The sequence below is a fragment of the Oryzias latipes genome, chromosome 6 (genome assembly GCF_002234675.1).
Source record: "Oryzias latipes chromosome 6, ASM223467v1".
Lineage (NCBI taxonomy): Eukaryota > Metazoa > Chordata > Actinopteri > Beloniformes > Adrianichthyidae > Oryzias > Oryzias latipes.
The window spans coordinates 31,748,169-31,761,313 of record NC_019864.2 but is presented as its reverse complement, the minus strand read 5'-3'; the positions used below and the strand labels follow the sequence as shown (position 1 = coordinate 31,761,313).

Sequence of the window (13,145 nt, the reverse complement as noted above, 5' to 3'; positions counted from 1 at the left end):
GACTCATTTGAGAAGTGCTTTCTATCAGGCTAATCCAATTAGCCTGATTGATTATCAGTTAAAAGCCTTTCCGCCACTGGGCAGAGGAATCTGTTCCACATGTTACCCAGAGGGCTACCCTTGGCGAGGCTGACCCGCTGGTGGTGCTTTGTTCACTTCCTGTGTAGAGTTTCACCGGGCACGATCAATACTTGCAGACGGCTAATAGGATGAACACTCAGATTTCTCCGGTCTCTGCTTTATGGTCCATAGAATGAGAGCTGAATATGGGTTTGCACACCGCTCTCCTGTCTTTTTACTGTAAATATTGAATCCTTCAGAGATTATGGGAATGCCGTTTGGATGCATAGATGTCAGTATAGTGGATATGGTGTAACATGACAAACAGATATTTATCAAGCTTCATTGTTACGTTTGTATTTTAGGGTAATTCATGATCTCACACCTCCCTTTTCTTTTTCTTGAACAGAATGACAAAATATGATGTGAAGAACTACTTGGAGAAGATCTACAATGTCCCTGTTGGAGTAGTTCGCACCAGGATACAGTTCGGTGAGTTTGTACAAGCGGACCACATGACATAACTCTGCTTTTCTTGACATGCCAAACTTTTCCTTTTTTTTTTTTACAACTTTAACACCTGTGTTGCTCTTATCTAGTCAAAACAGTGGTGTACTACATTCATTTATTTATTTACACTTTGAACTGAAGTGGGAGGATCAACCCCTAGAGATGGAACGTCTCGTTTTCAAGAAATGATGAGCATAAATGACAGAGTAGAAACCAAACAGTACAAATGGAGACTGAATACACGTAATACACAACCAACCAGTGCACTGCCATGTTCAGACCATAGACTGTACAAACAATGGACAGCTCAACTCCTCCCCTCTCGTGTTCCCAAACAGAAGTAATAATAATAATAATAATATATAGTACCTGCTGTTTCAAGAAGCCAAAATCCCACAGACTTCCATTGACAAATGGGCAGTTATTACTAATTGTATTGGCCATGCTTGCTCTGATACCTTCTTCTTAACATCTTCTTTCTAATCCTAATTTTTTTAAAGATATTTTCCTTTCTTTATCGCAAGTTATACAAGGTTTTAACTGAGCAATCAAATGCCTCAGTAAAACCCTGCAGCCCCAAAGGGTTAGGAAAAAGGATGCAAACTGTCTATCCGTGCAGAGTTGTTGGTCATGTGACTCATTGAACTTGAAAAAAGTGTTTCCATTGCAGTTTTGCGAAACATGTCTATTTCGCCTCATAAACCACTTTTTCCAAACACAAAAACCTTTTTTTGATGAAAGATTTTTTTTCTTAATTGAAGTGTTTCCATGAGGCAAATTTATTATCCTAAAGCCAATTTGTGCAGTTTCATAGTCAATGGAAACGCTGCGTTCAAGAAATAGAGGCGTGGAAAGAGGTGGGGACTTCAAAGAGCTCGCTCCAGTTTGGCAACAGTTGTTGCCATGGATACGATGACTTCGACTCGGACCAATCACTGTCGGCTGGTTTCAACGTGGCGGTGAGATTCTATTTGGACTTGTGAAAAGAGAACCCGCACAGGATGAGTGGGATGTTCGAAGTCACTGTTGGTTTTTTGTGGTTGGTGTTCAAAATGAACGGTTCAATGAGACGGTCGTAGTGACATCTGTAGTTATTTAGGTAACGCCAACTTTAACACTGGTATCCTCAGTATCCAGATACCAATATTTGACTTTTTTATGGTGCGTGGGGCGGACATGGACATGAAGGTCTTTGGAGGCTGGACCTGGTCGTCTCAGCCTAAATGTCTTTCTGCTGAACATCTGGGACTGCTGTCCACACCGGGGTGTCCTTCCCACATAGCTCCCATCTTATGTACCATATCTTATCTTATTTGCTCTGTAATTTCTGTTCCAGGACAACAGTCACAAATTTAGTTTCAGATGACGATATAGAATCTTTGAATCTGACCTTAAGCCGCCTGAAGATGCACCTTTCTCCTCGCTACCAACCATTTTGTATTTATTCTCTGGCATCTTTAGGGGTAACGCTCTGAAGCTGTTGATCTGCACTCAGACTCTGAGTTGTTTGTTAAAATAAAAGTCCTCTTTGAATTGGAAATGAGGACAAATTACTTAAGTAATCTACGGTTTTGCTATGATTTTTAGGACTTTTAAGCTTATTGTAAAATCCAAGGTGATGAGATTTTTGTGAAGATGCAGAGATCCCAACTTGTGGTTCTCTTCTGAAATGAACAGAAGGAGAACTCACTGAGGTTAGTTTAGGCAAAGCTGAGAGCATTAGGGGAACACAGTAGAAAAAGAGGCGGAGCCAGCCAGGGCCCCAGGTTATCCCGACAAGCGTCAGAGGAGGCGTTCCTTTCTGTGTCGGCTTTTGCTCCATTGGCTGTTTGAAAAACAGCAGCAGGCTGGGGTGCGTGAGGGGCTCAAACAACTCCTTGTACCTCCTTGTGCGGTGGTGTTATTTTGAAAGGTGTTGCCATGGTTACCTCTGGAGCCTGGGATTTGTAATGTGATAGCTGGCTGCCAGACCGCAATCTGAAAGTTGGAGAAAGTTTTCCTGTGTGCCAGTATGTGTTATTATAGGAGCTGTGCAGGGGAGGAGTGTGTGTGTGTGTGTATGTGGGTGTGTGTGTGTGTGTGTGTGCGTCTGCATGTGAGCGTGTGTGTGACAGAAGGGTTTTTTGACCTGTCATGGTCTCACTTTGTTCCTTGTCAGGTTGTAGTGTTCCTCTATGGATTTCCTCAGCAACACACACACACGCACACACACACCCACACACACAGACACACACCCAACCTTTACACACACCGTTGGTTACTCCTGTCTACCACCCACACTGGGGCTTCACTTACCCTCGGTGGCGTGAACGGGGGTTTAACAACCTCACCTAGGGCTTTCCCTGTGCTGCCGACTGTCTGGGTGGTGATTGCATGCTTTGTGTTCCACACACACACACACCCACACACACACACACACACATCCATACATAAACCTATGAATGAGTAATTATAGTGGAATGTTTCCCTTGTTTTTAATGTCATAAACCGTTTCCATAGAAACGACAGATACTCAGCTCCTGTTGAGTTAACCAGCAACCTTCTGTTTAGCGAACGGTCGCAGGCACAGGTTTAACATCCTTTTACTACTTTTATTGATTGGATTTAACCTAAACTGCATCAGATGCTTTTGTAAATGGCGTCTTCACACAGACGCTGTCAGCATGAGGTCTCCTGTCTTCAGCCAACATCTCCAGCTGATCATCTCCCTGCACTGCAAACGAGGAGCGTCCAGTAACCTTTGACCAGAATTCACCGATTCATTTGATTTGATCGTGTTTGTGATCAAATGACCTGAAAACGTCGTTTAGTTCCACTGCTGCTTGTTGGAGGAGGAGATGAGGGTTTTCATTGGTCAGGAATCTTCATTCCAACAGCGTGGTAGCTAGGCCTGCACAATAAATCGCTAATTTAGCGTTATCGCAAAATCGAGCTGTGCAAGAAGTATATCCCAAAAGTGGTTTCCTTAAATGTTCTAAAACAATGTCATGGCAGCTTGAAGTATTTAACAAATCAAATACATCCATTTATGCTTTTGACCAATCAGATGGCGCCTACAGGTTGTTGATCAATCGGACGGAGATCTTCTATGTTAGATGTTCGCCTCCTATGTAGGCGAGGGTCATTTGGAGTATAATTTAAGTTACGTTGACCCTTATTTAAACTGTTGCAGTGAAATGGAAATAATGTTTTTGGTTGTTTTGCTATTTGTTCATGTAATGCAGGTTATATCGTCATCGCAATATTCATCGTTAATATTGCAAATCACGGGTTTTCCGCATTTTGTGCAGCTCTAGGGGTAGCTATTCTTCCTGCACTCCTAGTTTATAAAAGAACAAGTTGGTATACATTACACAAAAAATATATACAAGTAAAATGACCAAATAATTGTCAGTCAGTTCAAAATAGTAGATTTTAAGTTGCTTCATCCTATTACTCATTTGAACGTTCATTTACTGTCATAGTTTTTAGATGTTCTTAACAGTTCCAAGAGTCATTGCCTGCTTTATGTTCGGTGGGTTATTCCATCCCTGCAGAAACGTAAACATTGACTCTAATGAGTTAAACTTTCTGTCCTCGTCAGGCATCGAGTATCAGAGCTAAACTCTGTTGGTTTCAACTGACAGGCGGCATCTGTAGAACCTGGATGGTGCTTCTGTTATAAGAACACTCTAATCAAATTCATGGTTGTGTAAAACCAACTGCTCTTCTCTGAAATCCAGTTCCTGCATATTTTAGTACGTTTGTCCTAAAGTCAGTTTCCTTGGGATTGTTGTTTTTGCTCAAACTCTGAAAAAGATGTGAACCCTCATCCCAATGAGACTCTGAATCCTGGGTAAAATGATCTGCTTTGGGAAATGCATTTGAACTTTTTTGTTAACCGGACAGCTTTGACCCATTTTAGAGACCACATGCATTGTCTGATGGTCCCAGGACCGTTCATAATTCAGCCCCCTTAGTTTCACCTTCTCCTTCTGTTAGAAAAACCTTTTTCCTCCCAGCCAACAGGTCTTCTTCAAGGTTTTTTTATGGACTCACCTGTCAGGTGTGGTGTTGTATCCTCAGGAATGCCCAGCCTTTCCTAACACTGATGGGAACTTCCAGGTGATTCCAGACTCAGATTTTAGAGCTGGACCAGAGCTATTTGGTCCGCTCCAGAGCTGGGCGACTTGGAGGAAGCAAACGGGATCAAAATAATTTGTGAAAAACACGGCAGTCTTTGTTTCACTGGAGAAACCTACGAAATTCTTTTTTACAAGCTAAATGGAGCTCAGATGGACTGCTGTTGGGCGGCAGTGGCTCAAGCGGTTGAGCAGGTCGGCCAATGATGGAAGGGTCGGGGGTTTGATCCCCGCTCCCCCCAGCCAACAGTCAGTGTCCTTGGGCAAGACACTTCACCCTCCTGCCTCCAGTGTGGCTCCACCAGTGTGTGAATGCGTATGAATGTCCCGGTGATGGCGTACAGCCACGCCCCCATCAGTCTGCCCCGGGGCAGCTGTGGCTGCACCAGTAGGTACCATCACCAAGTATGGATGAGTGATGGACACATTGGAAGAACTTTGAGCGTCTGGAAAAGCAGATAAATCCATAATTATTATTAGCTACTATTGATTCATTAAAAGATGACACAGCTGCTGGAATTTCCAGTGTTTCGTGGTTGAGCCCTTCTCTTTCCCTTCTGCTATAAAACTTTTTCCCTTTCTTTCCAGGATCCAACAAGAAGAGGAACCACCTGAACCAGAAGGTCAAGAAGCCAGACTACAAAGTAGCTTATGTTCAGCTGGTGAGAAGATTAACAACACGTAATCAGACTCTCAGATCCTTTAGGAGCAACACTAACATCTCTGTCTCAATGCTTTTACAGTTATACTACATTCAACCACATGTACTTAATAAATGACAGAAAAGTACAGGTAGAGGTACAGGTTACTATCCTGTAATCTACTGAGTTAAGTCGGTTAACATTCTGAATACTGCAGTGTTTACTTTCATCAGCTAATGTTCTTCACATGATCCCACTGTTTACCGTAGGGGTCTAATGTGTGGACTAGACTTGTGCAGAGATGGAAGTCTGCGGCTCGGTCGCACGTCTGTTTGGGTTACACTTTTTTGAAAGCATCAAACATCTGTGACTTCCATCAGCCTTACCAATACTTTGTGATACACCTACCACACGCAAACCACTGGTACGTTCCATTTTCATGACGCCCCTCTAGGTGACTATGGTTTAAAACAAACAAAAGGACATAAATTGTTCAAATGTAGTCTTGATCGCCTTCTTCTTAACCTTAGTGCAGTTATCTGTTAGACTTCAGGGTTTTGTTTGTGAAACGACCCCCTGTGTTGTTTCAACAGTTTGTTACAGTTGTTTTGCGTTTGGTTGTGTGATGTTTTGGTGAAACTTTACTTCAGTACAGTTGTCTTTCCGTTCTTGACTCCTCAGCTTTGATGCTGCCTCCTCTTTTCCTCTCAGAACCTCCAGAACCGTTCCATCCCTCAACGCTTCTCGCTCAGGCGTGCGTTGGGTTAAAGGTGTGGTGTTTCTGGGATCTGCTCACTGACTCACGGCGGGGATGAGTTTTAATCAAACAGAGCTGCTCCGTAGTCGTTGTGCAGGTTTTTCACATTTCCTTTTTTCGTTGGGTTATGTGCAGCTATGGGTAGGACAGGAAGTAGAAAGGTGTAGATCTGCGTTGATGGCGCCCTCAGCTGCATCGGCACGCCTCTGATGAGCTTATGCAATGCCACAGTTCTTGTGTTTGTGAAGGCAGAGTGGGCCTACTTCGTGAAGGCCTTTCCAGCACATTCCATAGATTCCCAGGACAGTGAGGGTCTGGACTTTGTGCTGGCCTATCACTGTGTGAAAATGTTGTCTCATGCTTCATGAAGCGCTCATTCACATTTTGAGCCTAATGACTCTTGGCACTGGCATCTTGGAAATTGGCCCCACCATCAGGGAAGAACAAATCTATTGATGGCTCTGGAAACATGAATGACTGCAGGAGTCGCATTCATCTCGTTAGACCTGATGGCTTCATTTATGAGGCAGGTGATGTTTCACAGGATTGGAGGAAGGCCTGTTGGTTTGCTGGACTGAAGGTCTCACTTGTCTGTCGCAGATTTACGCTTACTTTTTGGAGATCTGATCTGGTGACAGCAGTGACCTGTTCCCGTTTTAAACCAGAAACATCCGTTTGATGGGAGCTCTGTTTGGGAGGCTCGCTCCTGGACGTGTCGAAGGTCAAAGTAGGGTCGGCCACCTTGGCCCTCCAGATCCACCATGTCTGTTCTCCAGGGTTCCCCACACTGATTGCTGCTGATTAGGTGTGTTCAGTCAATGAGAATGACGAGGCATGACGAGTGGAAACAGGCAGGGCGGAGCCACAAGCTTCCTGCTCCGCCCCTTTCTGATCGTCCACCTGCAGACCAACAGATCCATGAACCTCTTTGTTTTCCTGGTCTGAGCTGGAATCTGGATCAGAACTGGACGGATGGATGGACCTGATGCTGCTGCTGTTTCTGTTGCACCGCTAATGTAAGGGGCTGTAAGCTAGCAGGAGACTGTAAACAATGGGTTGGTTTACTCCCCACAACTCAGAAGTGAATTTCAAATGAACCCCTGCCGCTCTGCAGAAACTATGTCCTAGAAAAGGACAGAGGTTTTTGTCTGAAAACAGCATAATCTTCATTAAAAGGCGCTTTGGAAACGGATCGGGTGGGTCTCTAAGACCCGGTGTTCACATTGTGGACGTCACATTTTGGTTTCCATTACCACAGTGGTTCATTCTGCTAAACTGGGGCTCTGGGACTCAGAGGTCAGCTCAAATATGAGCTCAGCTCTGATGAGGTTAAAGCAGAGCCGTTTTGGGTCAACAGTGTCTCACTTGCTTCCACCGTGCTGCCTGACTGACTGGGAGACACCAATCCTGAAAGGGATGGATAATAAAAACCGTCCAAACTTGATCATTTGGGAGAGGGTGCACAACGGCAGCAGCCACGAAGGTTTCAAAGGGTTAGGGGGAGGAGCTTGTTTGATGCAGACATTCGTAATGAGGCGTGTCAATCATCCGAACTGTCGGTGTCTGTCAGGAGGCGTAGTCTGCCGTGCAGCCGTCTGCTATAGCATGGGGCTGACATCTGACCTTCGTACCTGAAAAGACTGGAATAAAGCCAGCGCTCGTCCTGTTTCTCATCCTTGGCTTCTCCTTCCTCGCTGGCCTGTGCTCACATGCAGAAAAGCCTCCTTTCTTTTGCAGTGGCTGGAAGAAAACAAGATTGTTCCTAATTGACACCACATGTGGGAGAGTGTTCTGTGGGTAGATGCCCGCCCCACCGTCCCCCCAGCCCTCATCCTTCCTTTCTCTCCCCCGCTGCCTTCATCAGCTGCACTGCAGCCGTAAAACCTTTCAAACGTTCCGCTCCGTGTTCCTGCTCTGCGGTCAGAGGGGTCTCCGTTAGCGGCGCTCCGTGACGGCCGCTCTCCTCCGGTTCAGGCGCAGAGGTATCTACGCCTGACTGTGTGAAATGTGCCCCATGTGTGGGAAAGTATATATGTGTGTGAGGGGCTGAGAGGGGTAAACAGGCGAGGTAACTAAGGCCGTGATGGAGTCGTGCCAGATCAGGGAGGTCCAGAGATGGGGCAAAGCAGTCACAGGCACTGAGACGGGGTAGTTGTTGGGGTGGCAAAAACAGCAGTAGAAAACCAAAAGTCTGTCAAGTTGTGCTGCTTTACGGCCGGACGGCGTGTTTAAAGTCAAACTGCTTTACGCTCTGCCGTGCTCATGGTAACACTCGCTTCAGAATTTCGCAGTCAGCTCACATTGTTCCGTCTGTTTGATGCTGCATGGGCTGGATGTTGGAAAATGTGAATCTGGATTGCACTTTTTGACCTGGGTTGCAGACATGACTTCATAAAGAGTCGGTGTAATTGGATTTCTCGTCTGGCTCAAACTCCTTCAGTGTGCCAGCGCTGTCACCGGGCTCAGGAGGGCGCACACATCCATGTGGGAGACGACTTCAGGGACAAACCTGCTGCTGAATATTAAAAATGTTTCTGGCAGGTTGGTGAACTTTGGGGCAGTGAGTGATTTGCCTATTGATGGGCTGGAGCGGGCGGGGCCACGAGCTCTGGGAAAGCTGCCTCTGTTTCACTCTTTGGTTGGTCATTGTTGGGTCCCACCCTCAGTGGACGGGCCTTTTTCGGTCGGAGGGGGCGCTGAAGGCTGTAGAATGTAGAGACTGACAGAACGGAAGACGAGGTGATTTCAGGGGAACTGCTAACTGAGAAGGATTGGAGATGTAGGTCAAGGCTTTCTGTGCTGTTGACGTCTTCTCAAACAGCCAGCGGCTGCAGAAACATTCATTTTTTCTGGGTTTTGGATAAAAAACACAAATATGTTCCTTTGTTTCTGTTAGAAACTGGTGGGAAAGAAGATTAAACAAGTCAAGATAATAAAATGGTCATTTTTCCAAAGCTCAGACATAATCTTTAGTTAAGCAAAAATCATTTTAAAGCATGATTTATGTATGTATATATATATATGTCTTTAGTGTGGTTTACGTTCAAATCCAAGAATTGAGCTGGAATCCACCGCATTCACATCTGCAGAGGTTTGCTGTTTAAGACCCAACAAAGCAGAAAAAGCTTTTTGGGATGGATTATCAGGCTGTTGGTCTCTGCACAGTAGTGCTTCTGCAGTCTGATGGTATCAGGCTGGACCGGCGCTGGATGCTGAGCTACATCGGCTCGGTGGACCGGATGAGCATGCTGCTCTAAAGTGAAATGACCAACAACTTGACCCCAATGTCACATGATCTGACCTTAAATGATGAGCCACACCTGTTTTGTGTTCTGTGAAAGCGACGTGCGTTAACGTAACGGTGTGCGCTCTGACGCAGACGGCTGGTCATTCAAGTTTCACCCCGGTAACCTGCCTTTCACTAAACCGATGAAGAGGACACGCCATGGTGGGGAGGAGCCAATGCAACCATTCCCTGTACCATGTGATACCTGTGATTACCCCCCATCCACAGGAAAATCATCTAGAGTCAGGACGCTTCTTAAAAGGCTAAATGAATGGCGTGTCTTTCAAAAACCATACAAACTGGGTTAGTTTGGGGGTGGGATACCTTTCACCTCTGGGTCGTGAACATTTACCCAGTCATGCTGTGTTATCATTAAAGTGGATCACAGTGGTACCTTGAATGTAATTTGTTGCAGTGGTGGCTTCATTACTTGAGATGTTTGCTGTGGAGAACGCCATTTCCTGTCGACTTCCATGAGAGACCACGCCATCTGAAAAATCCAGGAAACGAGAGAAAAGCAGCCAAGCAAAAGAAGAAATGACAGAAAACCAACTCAAAAGAGGAAAACCGTCCCTCTGACACGGCGGCAGACATGCCCCGGGCTGCTTTCTCCTCACCACCTTTGTGTTTGTGTTTGCCATAGAAACCCTCAGCCAGCCGGCGGGCGGTTGGGTGTTTGTGTGTGAAACATGGTTCTGGGAGGACAGCCTGTTGTTGGGGCAGCTGTCCCAGAGAGTCAGAGACTGTAGGGGAAACCGTCCACACCAGTGTCCCATCTGCTCACCCAAAACCAGGACTGAGGTCAGACCAGCGGCTTCCACCCGCATCAGGGCCTCTGGAAGGTAACAGGCTTCATGTGAGGAGACGAGAACGGAGAGGCGGCCTTCACCTGTTTTAACCCTAAACGGGATCGTCAAATGGCTGGTTATGTTTTCAGCTTTGGCCGTTCAGAAATCCTTGAATACCTTTTCAGAGTGCTTTACATGATGGCGTTGGTAATGACCCGTGTCTCGTGGATACATGGGTTCCCGTTCTGGCGTGGCGTTCTCTGGTACGGGAACATCCAACTGGCGTTCTGTGTCGTGGCTTCAGTTTTCATTGAGCTTTTGGTTGAAGTGGCGCTCTTCAGAAGACGGTCTGCTGAGGCTGACGGCGCACTGGCGTTCGATCCCTCCTCCGGTTCACAAACCTCCATCTTCACAGCACAGGAGCAGGTTTGCTTTGTTCCCGTTTGACTGACACTAGATGGCAACATTTTGCTGTGAAGTGGCGGTGGCGGCCTCCCGGTTGCAGCAGACGATGTGTCCCTGGCTCAGGATGTGTGAGGGTGGGGGATGCCGGCCCCTCACCTTCCTCCCGGCTGCTTTAAGGGGGGGCCTCTGCTCCGAGGAGGTGCTGAATCAGGGCCGAGCGGGAAATCTTGCTTATCTTTGTGGAATTTTATTATTTTGAAGCGTTTGGATGGCTGCTGCTGTTTTTCCCTCCCTGTCACGCAAACTCTCTGCTTCCTCCTCCGCATAACCGTATCTCACCAATTTACCTTTTCACGTCTTTCTATTTGTTTCTATCTTTACTTCTATTCTACTGTTAATCTGCCCTTCCTTCTGTTTTTTATTTGACGTTTCTCCTCTTTTTGGTGTTTTTTCTTTAGTTAATAACATTTTGGAACGACTGGAAAACGATATTGATCATATTTGATTCAATGCTCTAAGAATCAGATTTTACACAGAGATTCAAACTTCTTCCTTTTTCTTTATCCATCTCTTTCACCTGTATATTTTCAGGTGTCCTTTTTATTTTTACTTCTGTTTTGTTGGAGTTTCTAATGTTTTCATGGGACAAATGTTTTGTCATTTGAACATTTTATCCTTCAGGGGAAGTAGGAAGACACAGCAGTTGATCTGTCAGTGAATGGCCACGGCAAAATAATATTTACTCCAGAACTGAGTAACAGTTTGAACAAAAAAAAACCATTTTTGGTTGTGGAATCAGACTAAAAAATAGTCTACCATTCAAATTCTGGCTTTTTTCCAAATATAGTGAATAAAATGGAGCAGGGATTTTCTGTGTTTTTGTTCATGTGAGGACAATTCATCAGACTCTGACCATAAACTAAAGGTCTTCCAGGGATGTGTAGCATTAAAGCTACAAAGTAGGAGTCAGAGATCTACTAGGGTAAAAGTGAACATGGTAGAGGCTGGTACGAGGGAGGGGGGTGCAGACCAATCGCTGTGGCGCCCCCTACAGGGAGCAGCTGAAAGATGAAGATGAGACGTAAAAAGTGTCGTCCAAGAAGCAATCGCTTTTTTAAATGATCCGACGTTAACCCACCAAGAAGGACGTTTTTTCTCCGTCATGACTCCAGCTCATCTGACGCACAAATGAAGCAGAAAGAAAAATACTTGAGTACAAGAAAACGAGTAAATAAAATAATAAATACAGATACGGATCCAAAAGAATATTTTGAACAGGTTTAATGCTTTGTCATTTATTTCAAAAAGTGAACAAAGATTACACAAAGATTGCAATATAAATCCTTTATTTCCTATATTTTTGATAAAGAAACGCCCAAACTTTAATATTGTCTAATAAATTCAATGCAAACGTTTCAGTGTGAATCAGGATCCTTCCTGGGGAAGACGACTGATGCCACACATGTCCAGAGGACACTCGTCTACAAGGGGGGCGCTAAAGGTCAATGCTAGGTCACAGAGCGCTGCATCAGCGCACGAGAACGGAGAATTGAGTGGATGGAAAAAGCTGCAGCCGCATCAGGAGAACCTTCACCCCCAGGAGAATCTCGGTTCAAGAATGTGAGGACTGGAGCCAGACCATCCAGAACCTCCACTGACGGATACGAGGCGTGGACGTTCCATCTGCAAATGTCCCGTGTCACTCCTGACCCAGACACAGAAGAGTTTGGTGGAGAAACTGAACCAGGGTGTTCCCCCGTGATCCAAAGTCCTCTATTCAGGTGAAAGTCTGTTCTGAACGCCAAGGTCCAAAGCCACCAAAAGCTGCTTCAGGGACCATGGCGTCACCGCGCTTGACTGACCAGCATCTGATCTGATAGAAAATCTGTAGACTGTTGTCCAGAAGAAGAAGAGTCTCCAGACCCACACTGCAGATGAGCGGAAGGCACCTGAGCTTCCACTCCATCAGCTCCTCAGGCGGATGTCCTTCACGCCCCCGTGCAGGAGGAGACCAGGACGTTTGGGCTGCTCATCTTCTGAGACAAAGATCACCATGAAAGACGAGATTGAAATATTTCAGTGTTTGTTCTGCTGATGTAAAAACCATGAATTCAAAATCAATGTGATCTGAGGGTCAGAGCAGAAACAACATTGTACCGCTGGAGCAGAACATGAAGGAATCCTATCGCAACGGCAGAAACACTACTGTCCCGCACACACGGAGACAAACCCCGCTCGGCTGTGGCGTCTTCAGAGGAAGGGCCCGGTCAGACGCTCTCTGGAAAGATGGCGGCTCCTTCACAGAGTTCTGCTGACGTTCTCTCCATCAACACTCCTGGTGTGTAAATGTTTTTGGAGGAACAAATGGGCTGATCCACTCATTAGTGTGTGGATGTGGATGTGAGGCCAAGGAAAGGAAAAGCCTTTCCTGGTAATCAGGGTTCCCTGAAAGCCCCCCCACACCTCCCATCTCCTGATTTGGAAAATTTACTCCCAAGTAGAGGTTATGTGTGTGAGGCGGAGAGTGAGGTTTCATAAGAGCTCAGTGGAGAGGGGGCATGAATTATGGAGAGCAAA

General features: G+C 45.8%; 1 protein-coding gene across 1 annotated transcript in view; it reads left to right on the top strand.

Annotated features, from left to right (window-relative positions):
* mrpl23 (mitochondrial ribosomal protein L23) overlaps nt 1–13,145 on the top strand; it is a 47,576-nt gene that overhangs the window by 23,667 nt on the left and 10,764 nt on the right. The window contains exons 3-4 of the mRNA XM_011492939.3: nt 470–552; nt 5,280–5,353. Coding sequence (XP_011491241.3) covers nt 470–552; nt 5,280–5,353 — 157 coding nt within the window. The remainder of the gene's footprint in view (nt 1–469; nt 553–5,279; nt 5,354–13,145) is intronic.